The sequence below is a fragment of the Cricetulus griseus genome (genome assembly GCF_003668045.3).
Source record: "Cricetulus griseus strain 17A/GY chromosome 1 unlocalized genomic scaffold, alternate assembly CriGri-PICRH-1.0 chr1_0, whole genome shotgun sequence".
Taxonomy (NCBI): Eukaryota; Metazoa; Chordata; class Mammalia; order Rodentia; family Cricetidae; genus Cricetulus; species Cricetulus griseus.
In genome coordinates, this window is record NW_023276806.1 from 36,695,011 (window position 1) to 36,718,875 (window position 23,865).

The following is a 23,865-nucleotide window of genomic DNA, read 5'->3' on the forward strand; positions in this document are numbered from 1 at the left end:
CTATCTGACCTGCTGAAATTTTGCTGGGTCTGTTTGAGTTCTACCTAAACTTGTTTTTCCCCCTTTATTCACCAGTACAGATTTCATTTTCCAAATATGCTGTACCATTAACTTGAGACAAACCAATCTGCATTAACTTGTCATCTCTTCAGACCACTTGCCTGGGAAGAAGTACACATGAAACAGGATTTTAAACGTGGTTCGTGTTTCATTGAAGAAGCACAAGGATAGTGTGTTATAACAGGTTGTAAGCCAGGCTAATGATGCTGTGTAAACATGGACTATTTATTAATCAGATCATGAACCTGAGCTACTATTTCCAGGCCACTCTCCTCACTTGTAATACGAACATGACAGATTCTTTTCCTTGACACATCTAGTTTAGATTTGGTTACTCATGTGATTGAGGGGTGCAGATTATGAGCAGCATTCAGGAGAACCCAAATTAGAAAGGTTTTGTAGTGTGATGGCTAATCTCAGTTGTCAGTATGAATCCAGAACCGTCTATGATGAGGGTTTCTGGAGGAGATTCACTAAGTGGGTGGACCTTCCCTGAAAGTAAGAAGCACCATCTAGCAGACTGGGAGCTTAGATGGGGTCCAGGAGTAGGGAGATGGATGCTCACTGTCACAGGCCCTCTGATAGCTTCATGGTACATGCTGTTCTGCTGTTGTGCCTCTCTGCCATGGTGGACTTGAAGCCTCTGAGACTCTGAAACAAAGGAAATCTTCCCTCCAGCTTCCTCCCAACCCCCAGTGTTTTAAGTCTCAGCACATGTCAGTTGTTAAAGTTCTATTGGCTAAAACAGTTAATGTGGCCAAGCTTTTATTCAAGAATGGAGAGGTAAATTGTCATCATTCTGTGGGAAGATTTATAGGAAGAAGTATACATAGTGTGTGGGAGTTTATTCACATACACACACACACACACACACACACACACACACAGTATTTGTTTATAATACTAGTAAGCTAATATTCATTGATTACTTTCTCTAAACAATACTTAGTACAGGTTAAACATGTCGGCCTTGAAATTATCTGAAATAATGCAACTTCGAGCACCCTAGGTTTTTGCATCTAGTGAAATGTATGAAACAGATGTTCCAAATTTTGAAAAACTGTGAAATCTGGAACACTTCTGGGCCCAAGCATTTCATGCAGCAGACACCTGTAAAGAGGCAACTGAACTATTATTAATGAATGAATTTTGCCTCTCTAGTTTACAAATAAAAAAAAGCAACCATTTGGAGAGTTTGATATATTTTTTGATATCTTAGAATAATTTTTAATTATAGAATCATATAGCAAATAAAGTAAAGCTCTTTTATTTTTCCTTTGCAGTAAGAAAAGTGGAAAACCACCATTACAGAACAATGAGGTAAAAATTTTAAATCTACTTTTGGGGATGGTTAGCATTATTTAGTTAATTTTGTTGGGTAATTCTGAATAGTTCTTCTTTAAGAGTCCCACCTGGTGTCTTCTAGTATTACTTGTATCTGTTCATGGAAAGCAGTCTGCTGAGGAAGCAGTCAGAACCCTGTTAGATATAGCTCATGGTAAAACTTACTGCCCATGAAGCTTTGTTTTTCTTCTTTTTATTGAGACAGGCTCTCACTATATGTATCGACTTGGAAGGCCTCAAACCCTTTATCTTCCTGCCTTAGCTTCCTTAGTGCAGGATTTAACTTACGTCTATCACTGTGATAAGAAACTGTTTCTTTAAATATTTATCATATGGCATCATTTTTATCTTTTTAAAATTCTGTAAACATGCTTCTGGACTTATTCTAGAATTTCCTTAGACATTGTGCTTAAAATAGAATGTAGTTACCCAAAGGAGGTTTAACTAGCATGAAATACATCAACTCTGTTAAATTACTTGATGTGAACACCATATTGCTAATACTTAGCCTAACATTGATACTATTTTTTAAAACTATTTTTCACATTAAATTATTGGTAAATTATAATCTTTAGGTATCTTTTGATGTCTCTCTGATCCTCTATTTCTGTACTCACAAATTGATATTTTAAATAGCTTTATAGTCCTTATTTTAATAGTCATCATTTAAGTGTGCAAGTCAGTTATTAATATATTCATCACAGAGTTGAATGGTTGTTACCACTCTCTTAAAATTATTGGTGGTACCAAGTGGGCCTTGAGGTCATGTCTTTTCCAGATGGGTCTCTGCAGTCCCCATTGCCTATCTGTGTGGTCCTACCACATCTTCCTGGTATCCACAACGCCTGTCTCAGCTCCAACTCAGCTGTGCCAGTCAAGTGGATTGCAGCCACTATATTTTCTGTGGAGACAGCTATACTTGGTTACCTGGCTTATATAAAAAGTTCTATGTTAAAGATCATCACACCAAAGCTATGGTGAACCTTCAGGTCCAGAAAGACAACACCAAGGTTGTACATGCCTTTGACATGTAGAATCTGGGAGATTAGGTCATGTATTAGTCCAAAAAGTTCCCTTTCTGTCATGGGGCTCACATAAAACACAATGCAGAGATTAAAGACAACGTGGGATCTCTGATCATCAAGAAAATAGAAACTTAATGAAGTCCTGATGCTGCATCTCACTGTGTTATGATGTCACCTGATCATTTAATTAGAATGGCAGCCACTCTATCTGATTGGCCTCCCCAGGTTCTAGATGTAGAATCTTGCAAATAGCAGCTTTCATATTCATGGCATCAGCCTTGGTATTGAAATATGTTGAACATTTGTTGAAAGAAGAGAAAAAATAGAAGGTTAAACCAACCTCATGGTATATGAGTTATTTTGGTCTTGTAAGGATACATTCCTTTAAAATAATGGTTTTAGAATACAGTTGTATCTTGAGGTTAACATAGAAGATTATTTTCAAAATCATGTACCATGTCCATTGTACTTGTAAATTTAAAGAAAAATCACCCTTTCATATTACTTAGTTAACCTGAAAAAGTAAAGAGTGTGATGAAGTTGCAGTGATTTATTATAGCATAGGAGATAGACGATGTGACCTTGACTGTCCTTGTGGCTGAGGTGATGACATGAATTCAGCTTGAGTGTTTTAATGTTTTCAATGTTTCAGAATTAACTGAATGTTACTCTCTTTAAAGCCTGCCAGATCAGTTCAACAGTAAAGGAGCAACAATTTAAAAAGAATTCTTTTTGTTAACTTCCACCCCTAAATCTCATGCTTAGTAGCACTACTCTTTGTTATCATCCTCTTCCAACCCTTAGCAACCACTGATCAACTGTTAGTCTATTAGTCTGCCTGCCTTGGGGCATTTCATATTAATAGACTCAGGCTTTGCATTTAGCAAGAGGTTTCTTCATGTTGTTGCTGTTTCCATATTCCATTCCTTTAATGCTGAATAGTATTCTATTATATAGGTTATAGCACCAGTGAGGGACTTTTACATTGTTACCATAAACATAAACATTTATGAGTAATGCAGCTGTGGACATTCATGTACCAGTTTTGAGGTAGATGCATGTTTTTATTTCTCTTGGATGGTCTATAACAGACCGTAATTTATTACTGTGTCAGTTTATTGGCTTTAACTGTCTGTACTATTAGTATTGTTTTGTATATAATTCTTATACCTAGTATGTTAATACAAGCTATTATGTACAAGTTTAATTTGCCCTCTCTTTCTTCCTTAAAATTATTGCTAGAATTGATTAAGCACTAAAGTGATTATTACCCTGTTAAATGCCTTAAGCTCTCCCCTCCCTTTCTCTCTATCTCAGTTTGTCTTTCTGTCCACTGTGATTGTATCTAATTGTATCAAAGCTTGTATTACTCCATTAAGGTCACTCTTTGTCACCTCCCTTTTTCTTTTGAGACAAGGTCTCACTTTGTAGCCTTGGCTGGCCTGGAACTTTGTGTGTAGACCAGGCTGGCCTTGAACTTACTGTCTGCCTCTGCCTCCTGGGTGTTGAGATTAGAGGCAGGTGCCACTATGCCTGACCTTCTTTTAAGTGTTTTAAGAGAAGGATGGAGTTAGGAGGACAACTTGAGGGAGATGGTTCTCTTTTCCACCATATGGGGCCTGAGGATTGAACCCAGTGCCTTTACCAACTGAGCTGCCTTGCTTGCCCTCTTTTAATTTTTGTGTTGTTTGTTTTTGTTTGAGATATGGTCTCACTATTTGCCTAAGTCTGGTCTTCTGATACTCTGTCCCCATAGTCTCTCACATCTAAATTATCTATCTGGAATGTATCTTAAATTCTAGGACAGCTAATTTAATTCCACTTATTTTGTATCCACCCCCTTTTTTCTTTTTGTTACAATTTTGTGTTAATATAAATTAAATAAAATAAATTATTTGTAGGTTGTATAGTGTAACCAAGGTAGATTTAAGTTAGGTAAGTGATTGGTAATGGAAATACACATGTATCACCTTCTTCTTCTTCTTCTTCTTCTTCTTCTTCTTCTTCTTCTTCTTCTTCTTCTTCTTCTTCTTCTTCTTCTTCTTCTTCTTCGTCTTCCTCCTCCTCCCCCTCCTCCCATCCTCCTCGTTCTTCTTCTTCTTCCTTCTTCTTCTTTCTTCTTTTTTTTTGCAGTGATAAAAAGCCATGACCAAGATAATTATAGAAGGAAAAGTTTATTTAGGCTTATAGTTCCAGAGGGGAGTCCATAATGGCCAGAAGGCACAGCAGCATGTAGCCAGCACAGGAAACTGTCTGGTAATGCTTTTGTCAAATAGGAAGTCAAAAGAGAGCAAATCGGAAGTGGGTTGAGGTTATAAACTGTCAAAGCCTGCTTCCAATGACTACTTCCTCCAACAAGGCTCCATCCTTTGCAGACTTAATAGCTTTCCCCAAATAGTACCACCAACTAGTTACCAACTATTCAAAACCTTAGTTTATGGGAGACATTTTTCATTCAAACCACCATAACACTGCATTGACACATTGTTAGGAAGTGCACAGATACGCTTAAAATGAAATGTGATAGGAAACATTCCAAATATTAACAGTTGAGAACTGCAGATGGTAGATACAGATTTCTTACTTTGCTGATCAGAATTAAATTTTTTTTGTACAGTGACTGTTACTTAGGAGAGAAAACAAGAATATTTTTAGTGAAATTTTATATATTACTCTTTGGGATTCGGATAACTAAGACAGTTTTCATAAGATGAAATTTAAGGTGTAAAGCTGTTAATTAGGGAGTTAGAAAATAGTACAGTATATTTTATTTTAAAATATTCATTTAACTTGATGTCATGTATAGTATAAAGTTAACGCTCTGCTGTGATTAGTGTTTAGCATTCTTTTGGGTGATTATTATTGTGTGGGTATGTATGTATCTCCAAACAATGTACATAGAATTATTTTACATATTTAGGAGATTTATGAATTTGCTTTTAAAGTGAAAAACATATCATTCTATTTTTTCTTGTATAATGCTTTTTTAGATCCATCCATGCTGAAAACAGTAGAGCCTAGTTAATTTTTTTGTTCAGTTTTTGAGTAAAGTCTTACTCTGTAGCCCAGGCTGTTCTGAAACTTACTATGTTGCTGAGGTTGGCCCTAAATTTGGGATCCTTCTCCTTGGCTCTCAGAATATTAGGATCACAAGTGTGTATCATCATGCTCAATGTAAGATCTACTTAATCTAACTGTCAGAACTCTGTTCTATGAGTAACTGATCTGTAACTTCCTGTTCTGTTGTAGAAATGTGAGCTGCTTCCCTTTCTTATAATGAAGTCACCATAACTTGTGTAGTAATGACGTACATTTAGATTGTTTTTAATTTTATTATATAAACTATGCTGTTTTCCTCATTAATGTTGTTGAGTGAGTATGTATGTATGTATGTATGTATGTATGTATGTATGTATCTGGAAGTCAAAGTTGTAGGAGTCTTGTCTCACCAGCCAGCTCCCAAATACTCACACAGAGACTTCTTATTAATGGTGAAAGCTTGGGCAGTAGCTTATGCTTGTTTCTAATTAGCTTTTAAACTTAAAATAACTCATATTTTTATTCATCTACATTCTATCACATGGGTTTTACCTCGATCCCATTTTGTGTGTCCAATTCATTCCATATCTGTCTGGTTTCTCCTTATCTCCACCCTTCTTCTCGATAGTGTCCTCCCTCCTCCCAAAATCCTGTCTAGCTGTTGACTATTCAGCTTTTTATTAAACCAGTCTGAGTGACAACTTTTCACAGTGTACAAAATGATTCTTCCACAACATAAGTTTCTAAATAAATTTGCTGGATTGTTTTACATATTGATAAATAGTGCATAATTGTTACATTTACATGTTCACAACAATGTGCAGGAATACTGTAGTCATTACCAAAATGCTTCTTAGCTCAGTGTTTCAAACATCATTTGCAGTTTATAATTCACTTTTCTAAGTTGGGTGACTATGAGGAGGGGCTTCTCATTGCTCTTTGACTTTGTTGCCTCCTGAATGTTTTTCCTAGTTTTATTTTCCTAGTTGTGTGAAATGTATTACTTCAACTTCTGATCTTTATCTAATGCTTCGTTTTCTTTTTATGATTCCCATGTTAAATATATCACTGTTTAATTTATTTTAAATACTGAAAAATAGGCTAAGGTAGGTGTGTGTGTGTGTGTGTGTGTGTGTGTGTGTGTGTGTGTGTGTAAATTATAGAACACTGAGGCTTTACAGTGAGATCCAATTAGCCACTACTTCACTACTTTTAGTTGTTTATTAGTATTGCTGGCAAACTTCTGAGTGCTGGGAGCAGGCACCACCACACCTGGCTTAAACTTGTGTCTGCCTGTCATTGTCTTTCCCTCTCTCTGTTGTGCAAATTAATTAGTTTAGCTATTGATATTCTTCAAGTGCTTCAATATTACTCTCATCATAGTTTTTTAGCTCCTTCATTGTACAAACCATTTCTTGGGGTCCGTTAGAAATAGGTATTTCTAAGTTTTTCTAGGTAGATGGCCATTTTAACCCAAAATTCTGCTTAAAGTTCAAGTTAGAAATGGAAGAGGATATTGAGATAGCTCTGTAAGCACATACTGGCTATAAGTGGACGACAGAAGCATGATTTGAAAGTAGTCATTTCACTTATGGTGGTTATGGAATGCTTACTCTGTTCACTTCCTGTATTTTCTTAGTTTTGGTAAATAAAAAGAGATTTAGGTTGAAATTATAAAGTTAGGCTTCAAAAGAATGATCTAGCTCAACTGATAGACTGAGTAGGGTTTTGTCTGTCCTTTTTACTAATAATAGGTCATCATTGTTTGGATTAGTGCTTAGAGAAAATGTTGAGTGAATGAATGCAGCTGTGTGCGAACAAAATAGACTGGGTCTGTAATTTACTGGGAGGTGGTTTGAGACTGAACTAGTTACTTTTCTTGTTGTGGCAAAATACCCAACACAAGCACCTTAAGTACAAGTTTAGTTTGGCTTACAGTCTGAGGGTAAGTCAGTCTTCTAGAAAGAGAAAGAGGAGTCATGTGAGGCACTGGTCACACTGCACTTGGAGTCAGGAACAGACAAGTGGGTGCTAGGCCTCAGCTCACTTTCTCCTTTTTCTTCAGTTGAGGAACTCAGTTCATATAATGGTGCCACCCACAGTTAGGATGGGTTCCTCCCCCCCAGATAACCTGATCAAGAAGTGGAGGCTAGGTTGTAGGACTGACTGGTGGTGGTGGGGGTGGTGGTGTACGTGTTCACCATGAGGCCCCGGTTTCAATACCTATTGCTACAAAAAATAAGTCAGTAAATACTTGACTACTTACTCTGCACTCTCAGAGCTTTATCCACACTGACCACTTTGTTGTCCCTGGTGTACTTTGACATGCTTGACATGCTTGTTACCACTTGCTTTTCATTCAATTATGCTCTTCTCTCAGAGAGCACACCTCATTTCTCTTTTCACCTTTTAGGAAATTGTTTTCTTGGAATCTGTTTGAATGTAGAGGGCTGCTCAAGTGTGCACTCTTCATACTCCTCTATGTAACTGTCTTAAGTGGTTCTGTAATCATTGCATTTGTTGCAGCTTTCTTAAATATGTTTCTGTAATCACTGCATTTGTTGCAGCTGTCTTAAGTATGGATCTGTAATTACTGCATTTGTTGCAGCTTCCTTAAATGTGGTTCTGTAATCACTGCATTTGTTGCAGCTTTCTTAAATATGTTTCTGTAATCACTGCATTTGTTGCAGCTGTCTTAGGTGTGCATCTGTAATTACGGCATTTGTTGCAGCTTTCTTAAATGTGGTTCTGTAATTAGTTTGCATTTGTTGCAGCTATCTTAATGTGCCTCTGTAATCACTGTGCATTTGTTGCAGCTATCTTAATGTGCCTCTGTAATCACTGTGCATTTGTTGCAGCTATCTTAATGTGCCTCTGTAATCACTGTGCATTTGTTGCAGCTATCTTAGTGTGGCTGTGTAATCACTGCATTTGTTGCAGCTTTCTGAAATGTGCTTCTGTAATCACCGCATTTATTGCATCAGTCTTAAATGTGGTTCTGTAATTATTTTGCATTTGTTGCAGCTGTCTCTAGTGTGGTTCTGTAATCACTGCATTTGTTGCAGCTATCTTAAGTGTATCATTGTACATATTTTGCATCTGTCATCCTAAAATGGTCTTTTTCCTCTTTAATGTAGAAAGAAGGAAAGAAAGAGCGAGCTGTGGTGGATAAAGTGTTTTTATCAAGGCTCTCACAGATCCTGAAAATCATGGTCCCTAGAACATTTTGTAAAGAGGTAAGCCTTCTGAAATTATAATACTATATTTTCAATTTTCCATATTCATAAGTATTTAGAACAATAAGTCATAGCAATTCAGGTAAGATATTTTCTGTGTAGGTAAAGATGACTATTAAATTTGTCTCTAAATTAGCACCTGTATTGCTGATGTAATACACCTGTTTTACTTAGTAGAAGCTTATGAAAATTATATATTATTTGGATCTGCTATATCAGCACACCTTCATGCTCCATGTGGTTTTAATCTTTTTTCCTGCCCTTAGCCTACATCCTCTCCTGTTCCCTGTGATCTGTTTAATGTATTTCTCATGCCTCAGCTACTTTTGATAGTATAGACTTTCCCATCCTCTCACTTCCACAAAGTTACACAACTCTGACTAAATTTGTTGCTTTTTTATGTATAACTCTTGCCTTAAACACTCAAGTTGAAAGTCCTAAGAAAACATGGACAGTGTTAGAGACTTTTTGTTTAACAAGTCAATGTGTACAAAATTTTAAGCTTCGGTACTTATTGTTAGTTAACACAGTAATCATTACCAGTGTTCTTTATTAAAGTAGTATATTAAGAATAAATAAGAAAATTACAAATTACCAAGCCAGATAATTATGTTACATGTCTAATTTCTACCATTGACTTTTTGTGGGGTATAATTTTAAGTTTCTTTTAAACTTTGTTTAAACTTTATTATAGATAAAATACACATAAAATACAAATGAATATTGTTAGAATAAAACTCCTTCGCCAAGTTATTGTTTCTTTTCACATTTTGAAATGCATTTAGTTTACTCTACATGGTTTATTTTAGACAGGCTACTTGATACTTATTGCTGTTATGCTGGTATCTCGAACATACTGTGATGTTTGGATGATTCAAAACGGGACACTCATTGAAAGGTACTTGTTCATTCATGTTTTTCTTGTGTGTGTGAAATAGTAGTTTGCCTTGTATCGCCTTTATAAGCAAGATTAAAAGAATGGGGTAAAATATACTGGTCTAGTTGTGTGTTTATTCATTTACTGTAAACAGTTTTGGGGATGCTCCCTGTGCATTAGGCACTATGGTACATGATGATAGGGGTGTGTACCAGTGAATAGGAGAATTCTGTATCCAGCCTTGCTGAGCTGACATTGTGTAAAGGGGTACAAGCCAAAAATTAAAACGCAGCGTAGCAGGTGCTGTTATTGAAGCTTAAAAGAGCAAGCAAGTATTGAGTGTCTAATAGGATAATGTGGAGGGAAATGTCAAATTGCTGAATCATGGAGTGTGCCTTTTTCTTTTTAATAGGAAAAAAATCTTAGACTTTTCTGATTTTAAACTTAATTTTTCATGTTTTTTATTATATTTCTGACATATCTTAATCACTGCAATTGAAAATTTTGGATTTAATATTGAAAATAGCAGTTGGGATCTCTCAAGTTGCAGCACACATTTGTCTGTTAAAGAATTAACTATTATAATGTGAATGACAATGTGAAAATTTTTATTGGAATTCTTTTTGGTAGTATGCAATGTATATTAGATATGTATTAAAATACATAATCTAACATTTTGGATAATATACACAAAGTTTTGAAATCTTTATTTTGAAAAAATAAAAAAAAATTTTCATTTATATCCTTGATCTGTAGGAAGTATGCTTTATGCCCATGTTTTCCTACTCATTTGTGAAGGAAAAGTGAAGAAGTGATTGCCTAGGATAAAAGCCCTTTGTAAACATGTATGCATAAATTATGTAGGCTTTCAAATTCAACAGGGATCTCCCTGAATGTGTATGCATTTATTTTTGTAGACAGTGTAGATTTAGAGTGTTCCCTTCTTTGAAAGGGGAGAAGTTACTTTCGCTTATCTTCTTGGTGTCGTTCTCTGGTGTTTGGTTGTCTAGATTTATTGGTTACTTGATACTGTGTGTTGCTGGGAGCTAAGCTGCAGGCTGTACTTTGGTATTGCTCTTTCTGTAAAGCATCTTGTTTGTCCTGCCATTTATTAAGTACAGGTTTTTGTTTGACTCAGTATAAGGTTTTTGACAGTACTGTAAAATCTCCACAGTACACATTATGTAATATAATATTGCCCAGCACACCAGGCAATCTAGTTTAAGTCCGTTTTCACCCCCACCCCATGCCTCTGTAGTTTCCTGTGTGCCTGAATCTTTGTTGTTTTTCCCTCTTTATCATTTTGATAGACACAGTCTTTTTCTGAGAAGGAGCCAAGGAAAGTAAAGTTTTGAGACCTTGTGGTTCAGAAAATGTCTTCCATGCTCACACTCAGTCAGTGATTGTGTTTAAACATTCCAGTTTGAAAATCATTTGTCATCAGACTTTGCAAGTGTCACTCTGTGGCTTTTAGTTCTCAAGTTGGCTGCAGGTGTAGAATCATCAGTACCATTTTGAGTTGCTAGGCCTCATCAAGAGTTCCAGTTTAATTAGCTGTCCCTGATTGAGATATCCCAGGTGATTCTAATTTGCAGCGAGGTTTGAAAACTACCTCTCATGTCTGACACTTTAATTCTATTAGCTAGAAAATTTCTCCACACTTATTTTCCAGAGAATCTTTGATATAATTTTATTTCCAAGAACCATCTGTTGTAGGGATCCTCATTATTATAGTAGTCATACTTTCAATTAAAGTTTTTTTTTTTATTTCTAAAGCTGTCACCTTTATTTCTTAGTTGTCTTGTTTGTTTTGCCGTTTAGTTCCCAGTATTATTTCTGTGTCCTTAATAGTCCTTGTTTATGTTAGAGGATTTTCTCAAGGAGCTTTTGACTCTTGTCTTGCTGGTTAAGGCTTATCGGTCATGTGGTTCCTGTTGAAAGGTGTCTGTTAAGTGTGTGGATATGTGCGAATACAATAATATTTTTGGTCATGCTGTTTTATAAGCTGTAAGCCCAAGTAGTTTGAGGCCTTAGTATGATAAATACACAGAAGACATTTCTAACCTTCCATATGATTTGTAAAATTTCATATAATTTCATCTATAATTTTAAGTGTCTCTCCAATTATTACAGTTTCCACAAATGATATTGAATTGATTTTCTTACATACTTAGTAACATGGAAAATGCATTGCTGAGTGTAGGTAGTATATAATTTTATAGGTGATGATGGACATGAGTCACTTTATAAGTCTGTTAGCCTGTTGGATAGCAAGTTTTACATTTTAATTGTGAAACTAAAAAAATTCTTTCCTATAAGTTTTCTTGAAGTTTTATTTTGTTGAAAACAATTCTTTATGAGTTGGGTGTAGTGGCATACACCTGTAATCCCAGTTCTCAGGTGACTGGGGCAGGAGGACTGCATATTTGGGGCCAGCTTGCACTTTATTAAAAGACCCTATCTAAAATAAAATGAAAAGGTTAGTAACTTTTCACTGAGAGTGGGCTTTGAGGTTTCAGTAGCCTTCAATTTTAGTTAGTGCTCTGCTTGCACTGTCTCTGGTCATGGCATCTCTTCACAGGAGCAAGTAACTAAGACAACTTTCTCTGCAGTATACTTCTTGAGCTTCAGTAATATATGGGACTTTGACAGTTGGTTAAATAGAAATATTTATTAGTTGTTTAGTTTAAAATAGTTTAAATATTGCAGGACAGTTTTATTTGAAAAGTCAACACTTTTTTTTTCTTAGTATTCAAGTTATACTGTGAACTAATTTATTTGTCTTTTCCATTTTGCCTCTTCTAAGTAGATTTAGAGTTTCCAGGAACTTTGTTAGTGTTATTAATGTGCTGCATTTTATTCTCTTTCATATTTAAGACTTATTTGTTAATAATGGCCAAAAAGTGTGTAGAATGAGCAAATTGTAGTAGACCAGACATTTGTAAGGTGGAAACTGGAAGAGGACCTTAATTGTGGCAGGTTTATCCAGCCATAAAGATTTATTTTATTTTCCATCTGTTTGGTTATAAGCATTATTTTTAAAGTATCAAATAGTCTTTCATAAATGTCATTATATCTTTGGAAGTAAAAGTAACTAGATTACTCGTTGTTAATTATTTTTCTTTTGCAGTGGAATAATAAGCAGAAATGTGGCTTTATTCGAGGAACCATTTTTTAAATTTATAGCAGCTACTCCATTGGTAAACAGTGCTCAATGACAGATGGCATGCCCTGTACCAAAATGTTAGATATGGTTTTAAGTGCCTCACAGCTTGGGCAGCGCTAAAGCATTTTGGTTTTCTGTAGTTTAATTCAATTTTAACTGAAACTTAGAAGCTTTTTGCACTGCCCTAATTGCTTCATATTTCAAGTAGAACTGTTGCTATAAACCGTATCTTGGAACTCTTCCATTTTTCTCTTATACTTCATCTTTTAAAAAGACCAATATTTCTTTCTCTTCAAGAATTATAGAAAAATTGCACATTTTATTTTTTCCATTAATATAAAATAACATTTCCTAAAAGGTTTGTCAAGAAATAGAGCATGCTCTAAAGCCCTTTTAGAGTTTTATATATTAAAATCTTTGAGAAGATTTGTAAAGATGTTTGATAGCTTTGTTTAATCCAAATTTTCCCAAATTTATTTACCTGCTCCTATTCCCTCATAAAAAAATAAATTATTTTCTTATCATATACCAATCAGGTATTTGGGAGAGCTAGGCAAATTATTTACTGCTTTGTTTCTCAAAAAATTATATAGTCAATGACATTTGGGAATATTAATAAGAATTCTCAGAAAAGAAAGTTCTGTGAACACACATTTATCTCTTTAATAAATACATATACATAGTATACTCCTATCATAATGGGTTTCAAACTCCTATTAGGATTTATTTTTATTTTATGTATATGGGTTTTGCCTGCATGAATGTGTGTCCACCACATGCATGCCTAGTGCCAGCAGAGACCAGAAGAGAGTTACAGTCAGTTGTGACCTGCTGTGTAGGTGCTGGGAATGAAACCCAGGTCCTCAGTAAGAACAAATGCTCTTTACGGCTAAGGCATCTCTCTAGCCCTGGCTTTCAAACTCTTAAATAATGTAGTAGAATCCTTATTTTAGATTCATAATATGTATTTTAAAAGCAGATAAATACGTAAATCAGAACATAAGTAGGTAAAGAGAGGAACTGATTTTGTTAACTGTGTCAAGGGACCTTAAGCTTTTACCAACCGATTTTGATGTTTCTCTCATGTGTCAGCCAGTCCCAGGATTGGCCAACCAGAACCTGCAGGTGATGATTACTCACCTTTTTAAAACAAGAGACAGGGTCTCAGTATGTAGCCCTGGCTGGCCTGAATTCCATTATGTAGACCAAGCTGGCCTAAAACTCACAGAGATCTGCCTGCTTCTGAGTGTTGGGATTAAAGGTGTGAGCCACCACACTCAGCCTCAATCTTAGGTTACTGATACTCCATGAGTTGGAAGCATTAAGCAACAAGAACTTGGACCCACAAAGCCTGCACTCCTTACCTCTACCCTTTCAAGCTGGCTAAGGTATACACCCTCTTAGTCTTTCTGCTGTCATTAGTTCATTCCATTGAGAATCAAGGATGATACAATCTTTAAAACAAGCAAATACTACTTTGGTTTATCTGTAATATCCCAGAATTCCAGGGTTCTGTAACCTAGAACCTTGTACATGCTAACTAAGCACAGGTTCTATAGTTCTTACCTTGAGTACATCTGTAGCCTGTAGTTACCATTTTTACTTCATTTTATCATCTGCAGAGTCAAGTTCAAGCAAGCTGTTAAAATGTTTCAAATTTTGCAAACATGTTTCTAAGATTTTTTTTTCTTATAACTTAATGATTCAGTAGAAATTCTCAAGAGTGATTTTAGAGCTCTATGTTTTCTAGCATGTTACATTTGGCTTCTTTTGCAACTAATACATTGCATGTGGTGGTTTGCAGTGGCATCATTGGTCGTAGCAGTAAAGATTTCAAGAGATACTTATTCAACTTCATCGCTGCCATGCCTCTTGTAAGTGCACTTCTTTAGAGCTCTTATTTGGGAGAACTTTACACCTCATTAAATTCTGAATTTGTACTTACTAACTCAAAAGATTTATCATACTACATTCTGTAGTTTATGACCTAGTTTTTCAGTGTAAGCCTTTACACTTTAATTTAAAATTTTTATTTGGTTTGATTTTATTTATATTAGTGTGTGCGTAACACACACACACACACACACACACACACACATACATGTATGCTATTTTTCTTTCTCTGTTTTCTGATTGTTCTCTCTTTTTCTCTTTCTCCCTTCCCTTCCCCCTCCTCTTCCTTCCCCTCTCCTCTCCTCTCCTCTCCTCTCCTCTCCTCTCCTCTCCTCTCCTCTCCTCTCCTCTCCTCTCCTTTCTTCCCCTCTCCTTTCTCTTCTTCCCTCTCTTTGTCTGTCCCTCTTTCCCTTTCAACTCTCTCCTGACCAGATTTTCTTCAGTGTTTAACCACATTCTGTTAAATGGCAATAGCACCCCTCTCCCATTTGGGACAACTGAAAATATTTCCAGGTTGTGAAACTGGGAGTAAGATGGGCAAACCACCCAGGAACTATTGATTGAAAACAAACAGTTGCAACTTGAACCACTGTTAAACTGGAATCTACTATCTGAATTTACTTAGCCTAAAGCCCAAATGATTTTCTTACCTTGATTTTCAGTTTGATTTTCTTGTCTTGTTTATTTATTTTCTGTAAAACTTTTAATGTCCAGATTTGGGAGGAGAAAAGAGAAGTTTGCTTGTGAAATATATTTCAGTTCTAGTTTAATACTTAAGGATGGCATGCATAATTTTTAGACCTTTTCAATTAAAAATAAGATAGGTAACAGATATTAAAGGTTGGAAGCACTATATGGGAACATTTTTAATAAGGTACATCTAAACAGAACTGTGGAAGGATTGATTTAATGGTGGGATAGATTAGTGAAGTGGTTCTAGAATAATCTGGATAGTATTATATAAATCTCACACTTTAGCCTGGTGGTGGCAGTGGTGGCGGTGGCGGTGGCCTTTAATCCCAGCACTTGGGAGGCAGAGGCAGGTGGATCTCAGTGAGTTCAAGGCCAGCCTGGACTACAGAGTGAGTTCCAGGACAGCCAGGACTATTACACAGAGGAAATCCTGTCTTGAAAAGCAAAGCAAAACAAAACAAAACAAAAACCTCACACTTTACAAACAAAGACATGGAGTGTGACTAAAATCTACTGTCTAGGTTGTAGTGTTACTAGTGGAGCAGAATGTAGAAATGCACTTTTGAACTTGTAAAGTTTCTATCAGAAGAAATTGGGAAAATTTGCATGCTTTATTATCCAGAAAATATCTCATCATAATATTTTAAAATTAAGCTCCCAGTAAGAGTCCACATAGGGTAATTAAATAAATGCACATGGCTTAGCTTACTTTTGCATTTTATAAACCTAAGCAAAACAGAACTGAATTACTTTATGGCCTGTGAGGTATGAAAATCAGAACTTGTAGATACAGAAACTGATAGAGAAGTAAATTGCAATTTAGTAAGTAGAAGTTGAAGCAAAATCACTAATGCTTGCTTGTTTGTTTTAGATCTCTCTGGTTAATAACTTCTTGAAGTATGGGTTGAATGAGCTCAAACTGTGCTTCCGAGTAAGGCTCACCAGATACCTCTATGAGGAGTATCTCCAGTAAGTGAAACACAAAATATTTTTAAATATTTAAATTGGACAGTAATGTTTATGATAGCAGATGTTTTTCTTGTTTACTGGATTGTTTTTAAGAAAACATCTTTTAGACTAGGAGCACATTAGGAGGAGTGACCTGTCAGTGATGGGGTTCTAGCCCTAGTTCTCCTGTTAGTCACCTAATCACCCTTCTCTGGGCTTGCTTCCCCATGGCTGACATAAGTTAGGACAGTTCTTAGGGTGTCTAGACTGGTCTGTTTGTGTGTATACAGTGGGTGGTATGATGTAAATGCATGGTGTCCGAAATCACTTGTTTTTAAATCACTTTTTAATTGCTGTTTCAGAGCTTTCACCTATTATAAAATGGGCAACCTGGATAATAGAATAGCAAATCCAGACCAGCTGCTTACACAAGATGTAGAAAAATTTTGTAACAGTGTAGTTGATCTGTATTCAAATCTTAGTAAGGTAAGTTTACCTACTTAAAAAAATTTTTGTTAGATATGTTGAATTTGAATGTGAGCAAATTCATATAGAATTGATTGTGTGGATAGGAGTAGCATGTAAATAATTATTTTAAAAGAAAAGTAGAATAACTAATTGTTTTAATTATATAATTAATTTAAGAATCTTATTTCTGTGATGTGTTTGGCTTAGAATTGAAATTAATGTCTTTTTATATAAGTTTTGTAGACTGATTTCAGCTAAGGGGTCTCCTTGCCTACTTCTACACTTGTTACAGGTTGAGTTTTCAGTTTATATTTCAAATTACATGTCCATAAAATGAGACGAGACTTCCTGCTTCTCTTTTTCAATATCATCCTATGTGAAGTGTGTGTGTGTGTGTGTGTGTGTGTGTGTGTGTGTGTGTGTGTGTGTGTGTGTGTGTGTTGAATGTGTTCATGTGTGTGCAGTGCCACAGCATGCGTGTGCAGGGTCAAGGACAACTTTGGGTGTCAGTTCTTGCCTTCCACCTGTGTTGGAAATAGTGTCTCTCTTGTTGTTCACTGTTGTGTTTAAGCTAGCTAGCCCACAAGCTTCTGGTGAGTCTCCTGACTATTTCTCATCTCCAGAGAGGTGCATCCTGGGATTACAGATGCTTGTACTATGGTGTTCTAAAGATCAAGACTTAGATGTCAGGTTTTCATGGCCAACAATTTATCCAGAGTATTTTCCCTAACACCTCTCTTCAGTATTATAAATAGGTCTGTTAATCTGATTTTGTAGAGAAGTATTACATACTCTTCCTCTTGGCACTTGAGCAAATCTATTGTACTATACCTGCAATAGAGAAATATTCTGAAATTAATTATACTGTTTCTATGGACTATAGTGCATTATCTATTTTAAACATCAATTTAATTCCTGACTTAAAATTATGAATATTATTTTTGGCCAGTAACCTTTACATATATTTTAGTTAAATTTTAGAAATATTTTAAGTTTCTTAATAATATGCAAGACAAAGAGAAGGGGAAAGATTCATCTTTGTATGAGCCAATTCATAAAGCAGACCGTTTGTATTAGTACTCATGTATTAGACTTTTTGAATAAATGAAGACAATTTGGGTTCCTTAGAAAACATTAAAGTGCATGCTACTGTCAGAACACTGGTTGAATTGGTTCTCAGGAAGTAGTAGTACTTTAATGTGTAGAAACTGGAGAATTGTGTCATCAGATAAGCTCCATAGACTCACTTGATTATTTCATTTATATAATTGTTGTAATAAAGTAATAGACTCAAACAGTATTACAGAAGACCCTCTCATCTTACAGATGAAATTATATCAAAATCAGAAAAGTGCATAGCAGATTTGGAATTATAACTCAAGTAATTTTGTTTAATGTCCTAATATTACTGTTATGAATAGGTAATTATTCTAATAGAGCTTTTCTTAGTGATGAAAATAGCTCTTCCACTTGATGGTCAGTAGCCATTATTTTGAGATATCTCCATTTCAAGAGATCTAATTCTGTATATTCTAATGTTTATTTTACAGCCATTTTTAGATATAGTTTTGTATATTTTCAAATTAACAAGTGCAATTGGAGCTCAGGTGAGTCCATTTTTATTCTTCTTTCATTTGTATACAAATGAATGCATATATACTAGTGCGTGTTCGAGCTCATGTGTGTACACACGCATGCATGCATGCGGAGGTCACAGAACAACTTGTAGGAGTTTTATTCTCCTTCCACCATGTAGGATCCCAGGGATTGAACTCAGCCTTGGCAAAAGTGTCTTTACTCACTGAGTTATGTTACTACCCTGTTCTACATTTTAAAATCTACAGTACTGTGTTTTGGTCATAGTGAAGGTCTAAGAAAAAATGTTTTTAAGCTTGGGAATATCTTCACATTATACCTAACATGACCTAGTTGTAAAATAATACTATACTAGAGGCTTTAAAGTGTCATAATTTGGCTTTCTAATATTTTTTAAATTACTTAAATTTTTTTCTGGCAATAACAGCTAGAAATATTTAAACACACATTACATATATTGATCTCACATGTACTTATTGTTCCAAAGTAATGTCTAAAGAGAAATTTGACAGCAAATCATTTTAATAAAAAGTTAGAATAAGATCAGTAATATACTCAGAATGAAATACTCATTTTAGAAGTGTTTTATAATGATAAATGGTTGACTAGTCCATGAGCCTTATCCTCTTGTTTGTGATATTTGTGGTGACAAGAATCTTTTTGAGTCTTATTGATGTCTAACTTGAATAATTATTTTAATATTTGTTAAAATTTACAGCAAACTATGTAACTGTGTTAGTTTTATGGATCAATGCATATGTGTTTTTTTATTCATTTTTGTGGTTGATTAATATTTTCCTGGTTGTTTTTATTGCTTTTCTGTTGTTTGAATTACCTGCTTTTCTCTTTACTGCCCTGTGGTTCAGGTTTTATAGCTAACCACTCCATAAGAGTGATAAGACCTAATGTACCTAGTCTCTATACCGTAATTTATATTTTCTTGTACTTTTCCATATTGATATGTACAATTCTGCATCAGCATTTTAAAAGCACAGCACCTCTGCTCATTTGCTGTCTTTATTAAAGTGTGTTCAATCAGTCAGGTACAATTTTGAAATATCTTGGTACATACATCCATATGCATTGTACTAGCTAAAAAGATTGAGTCAGTTCCTGCAGAAGGGAAATTACAATGTTTAAAGAAGTAGTTATTCAGACAATTATAATGAAGTGAGAAATGTCCACTAATGGAAGTTTTAGCAAAGTATTTAGTTCCTGGAAGCATTGGAGCTGACGGTTAACTGTTTTGAAGAGATACTTGGATGTCCATTAGATAAGCTAAACTTAGCAGATGGAAAAACAGCCCCACTGAATGACATGTTCAGGAAAACAGTTTTGATTGGGACAAATTTGATTTGAATATGAGAGATACAAAAATATAGAGTAGAAATGTAGAGTGGTTTGGGAACTGGTTGAACCTTCCTAAGGGCTATGAGGTTATTTACAGAGTTGTAAAGTATAGGAGATAAAAGATTAGTGTACAAGCTGGGAAAGGCAGATGGCTCGTTAAGGAATTGTCTTGAGGTACCTATACACTGTTGGGGTGAAGATATATGGCACATACTTGGCAAAGTATCTTGTGCTCTAAAAATGATGGGAATAGAAGTATGAATTTAGGATGAGACCAGAGCTAAGGAAGGAACCTAGGGAAATATTAACTTTCAGATAGGAGCTCTGAGAATTCTGTTGACTCGGGAGAACATTAAGAGGGTTCCAGTGGAACAGTGTTAGATGACCGAGAGGGTAAGTCCTGTGAGAGGTTTTAGGTGAACAGTTGGAGACGGGAGCTACAGGAGAAAGAAAGAAAAATAAGCAAAGGCTCAGCTTTTCTCCGAGTCTGTTACTTACAGACCTTCTACATGTGGGTTTTGTGCTTCATTCTCTTTCATTAACCACAGGGCCCAGCAAGCATGATGGCCTACTTGCTTGTTTCTGGGCTGTTCCTAACTCGACTCAGAAGACCCATCGGGAAGATGACAATAACGGAGCAGAAGTATGAAGGAGAATATAGATACGTTAATTCTCGACTTATCACAAATAGGTAAGGAGAAACATTCTAGAACTATAATGAAAATTTTTGTGGATATTGATTTCATTTATATTGACTTGAAAGCCTAATAGTATAGTTACTGAAATAGTGTAGTATTTTCTTGTTTTGAAAATAAGCATTGTGAAGAATATTAGTTTTATAAAGTAGAAATACTGTATGTTTCAAGCACCCTTTGTCTTAGCCTGTAGTTTCCTTGATACACCTCTTCATGTCTTCTATTGACTGATTTTATGTGATTTTCAATTTAAAATTTAGTCATGATATACTTCAAATTTGTATTATTCAAAGAAACTTTGCCTTATCTGTAGAGTTTTTAAAGTTGCAACTGTTTTGCAGTGCTCAGTGGTTTCTCTTTTTCTTTTTTGGGGGAGTAGAAGGGGTGTTGGGAATTGAACCTCAGGGTCTTTTGAATGCAGGCAGGCACTCTTCCACTGATGCAATGCCTTAGACCTCTGGACAGTTTGGAGATCTAAAACAAGAAGAAAAAATGTAGGCATTGAAGCCATCCATAATAGATTCAAAATCTACCCTTTCAACCTATCAATTCTGTTTTATTACGTGATTTTAGCAAGTTAGTCATAGCTTCACTTTCTTGTAGATAGATAATGGAGTTGTTATGAGGAACCAGCTCTACATGCATGCTTCTGGCTCACGTTTTGATCAGGAGCTAGGATGCTCTGTAAATTTTCTTGTGTCCATCTGCCAACGTGAAGTCAATCTTGAAGGTTCTAGTATTTATGTAATACTATGTAGGGTACTCTGTAGAAAATTACAGAATTACTTAGGAGATTGTACTCTTAATAGTTTCCTCTTCCAGCCAGCCTTTAATCCCAGCACTCAGGAGGCAGAGGCAGGTGAATATCTATGTGTTTGAGATCAGCCTGGTCTACAGAGCAGGTTCCAGGACAGCCAGAGCTGTTACACAGAGAAATCCTGTCTTGAAAACAAACAAACAAACAAACAAAAAGTAGTGTCCTCTTCCCTTTCTTCCTTGCTAAAATCATATGAATTTTGTATGTGGTGTTTCATGCTCTAGGGAGGCAGGGGAATAATAGTGGGTTTAATTAGTGAAAAGCTTTTACTAGAAAGCAGACATGCTCCATAGTAGAGACATCGTCTGTGTCACATAAGAATCCTTAGGACAGAGCAGTTGAGTGCACAGCTTTTGCTGGCTCTTCTTTTGGCTCTGCCCTGTCATGTATACCACCCTGTCTTAGGTAGGGTTTCTGTTGCTGTGAAGAGACACTATGACCACGGCAGTTCTTTTGAAGAAAAACATTTAGTTGGGGCTGGTTTATAGTTCAGTTTAGTTCATTTCCTCATGGCAGAACACAAGGCAGCATGCAGGCAGACATGGTGCTGGAGTGGTAGCTGAGAAGTCTGTTTGGAGCCGCAGGCAGCAGGAAGTAACTGAGACATAGGCCTGGTTTGAGCCTCTGAGACCTCAAAGCCCACCTCCTAGTGTAGCACTTTCCCCACTTTCTACAACAAAGCCACACCTACTCCAATAAGGCAATACCTCCTAATAGTGCCACTCTCTATGGACCTAAGGTGGCCATTTTCATTTCATTTTCTTTAGGAGATTCTTCTCTCTCCCTTCCCCTCCTCTTCTTTTTCCCTCCTCTCACTCTGTCTTTGGTCTTATTTTTCTTTCTTTTTCTTACTATGTAACTCCCAATTCTCCTGCCTTAGTGTTCTGAATATTGAGGTTTTGGGTGTCCACTGTGATTAAATTGTGTGTGCAGGCTCATAGCAGTACCCATGTGGGGGCCTCTGTTCTGTCCTGCCACCTTGAGTTCAGAGATGGCATTTAAGTTTTCAGCCTGCATGCAAGTGCTGTCTAGCCATCTCACTAGCCCCACATACATTCTCAGTGTGGCCAAGCCATGGTATTTGTAGGGGCTGGAGAGATGACTCTGCAGTTAAGAGCAGAGGACCTAAGTTTGATTTCCAGCACCCACATGGTGGCTCACAGCCATCTGTAACTTTGCTTGGATGGTTTACATCATACTTACAGGATAGAAAGACTGTAAGCTTTAGTTTGGACAAGAGTGATAATTTTAGCTGCTGAACTCTGCTAGTTACATGACTGTAAAGAATGTGCCTAATTACATTGAACCTTGCTTCATCTGTAAGGTACTGGCTTCTAAAGAATTTAACTAATTACACTGAGCCTTTCTCATCTGTATGGACCTGGGTTTTCCTGCTGAAGATCTTTGTGGGCATTGTGAACCCCTTGACACTCTCAGGAAACTGTTACGAGGAATAAATGAAACCTTTGGTGCATGTAGCCCTGAGGGCACTGCAGCACTGTCAGTCAGGACTTCACTCTTCGCTGTTTTCCAGAGGTTGTATATCAAAACCTTACTACTTTTATTTTTCTGCTATGTTTGTCTTCTCTCTCCTTTATGTCTGCAATTTAACTTGTGGTCTATAATGTCCATCCCAGCCTAATCTTTCTTTATATCAAAGTGTCTTCCTCTTCTGCCTCATTTACAATTTATGAGCATTTGCTCACTGCATCTTTAACAGCTGGGCTACATGCAGGTAGCTTATGGTTCAGTCTGTGATTCAGTCGGGTGTGTGCTCATGTACTCCTAAAACTTTGCTAGAAACAGGATCTCAAGTACAGTCCCTCACTTGACTTATGCCACTTATGGCTATTTATCTTTATTTTATTTATTTGTTTTGTTATTATTGAGGAGGGGGCCTGCTGCTGAGTGCTCTTGGAAGTGAGAGGACAGTTTTGTGGCATTTGTTCTCTCCTTCTACCTTTATGTAGGTTTAGGATATGTTACCCAGATTGACAGGCTTGCACAGCAAGCATTTTACTCCCTGAGTCATCACACTGGACCAAGATGTCCATGCAAATATAAATATTCACCCATTGAACACTGCATTTCAGTTACATTTTAGGGTGAGATAATATTGACATTAATTGCTGAATTATTTTCTTTAATAGTGAAGAAATTGCCTTTTACAATGGGAATAAACGGGAAAAGCAGACAATCCACTCAGTCTTCCGAAAACTGGTAAGATAAACACTTGAGGGTCATCAGGTGGTGGTGGCTCACCGCTTTAATTCAGCACTTGGGAGGCAGAGACAGGAGAATCTCTGAGATAAGGCTAACCTGCACTACAGAGTGAGTTCCAGGCCAGCCAGGACTACACAGAGAAACCTTGTCTTGAAAAACCAAACCAAGCAAAACACTTGAAGGTCACATGCTTTTTTTTCTGTATATTTATACATGTATAAATGTGTAAAGATGTATTTTAGCAAGTCTGTATACTGTGTTTTAAACTAAAAATGATTTTTAAAACTTTTATATCAACAATAAATTCCCTATTTACCAAATGGGTTGATTCACTAAAATAATCTTGTACATTTTTGTGCTAGTTGTTAAAGAAGTCTCATTGGATGATTAAGTTCATGGCTCCCACACACTAGTGGAAACTATCTTACAGACAAG

General features: G+C 36.1%; 1 protein-coding gene and 1 pseudogene across 2 annotated transcripts in view; both read left to right on the top strand.

Annotated features, from left to right (window-relative positions):
• The window catches only part of Abcd3 (ATP binding cassette subfamily D member 3), a 54,569-nt gene that overhangs the window by 11,477 nt on the left and 19,227 nt on the right, over nt 1–23,865 (top strand). For both annotated transcript variants that reach the window (XM_027395630.2, XM_027395631.2), the window contains exons 2-10: nt 1,344–1,380; nt 8,606–8,704; nt 9,514–9,602; nt 14,552–14,621; nt 16,205–16,302; nt 16,644–16,767; nt 18,300–18,356; nt 20,244–20,386; nt 23,358–23,427. In XM_027395630.2, the coding sequence (XP_027251431.1) occupies nt 1,344–1,380; nt 8,606–8,704; nt 9,514–9,602; nt 14,552–14,621; nt 16,205–16,302; nt 16,644–16,767; nt 18,300–18,356; nt 20,244–20,386; nt 23,358–23,427 (787 nt within the window). The remainder of the gene's footprint in view (nt 1–1,343; nt 1,381–8,605; nt 8,705–9,513; nt 9,603–14,551; nt 14,622–16,204; nt 16,303–16,643; nt 16,768–18,299; nt 18,357–20,243; nt 20,387–23,357; nt 23,428–23,865) is intronic.
• Nucleotides 1,387–3,869, top strand: LOC100769178 (annotated as a pseudogene).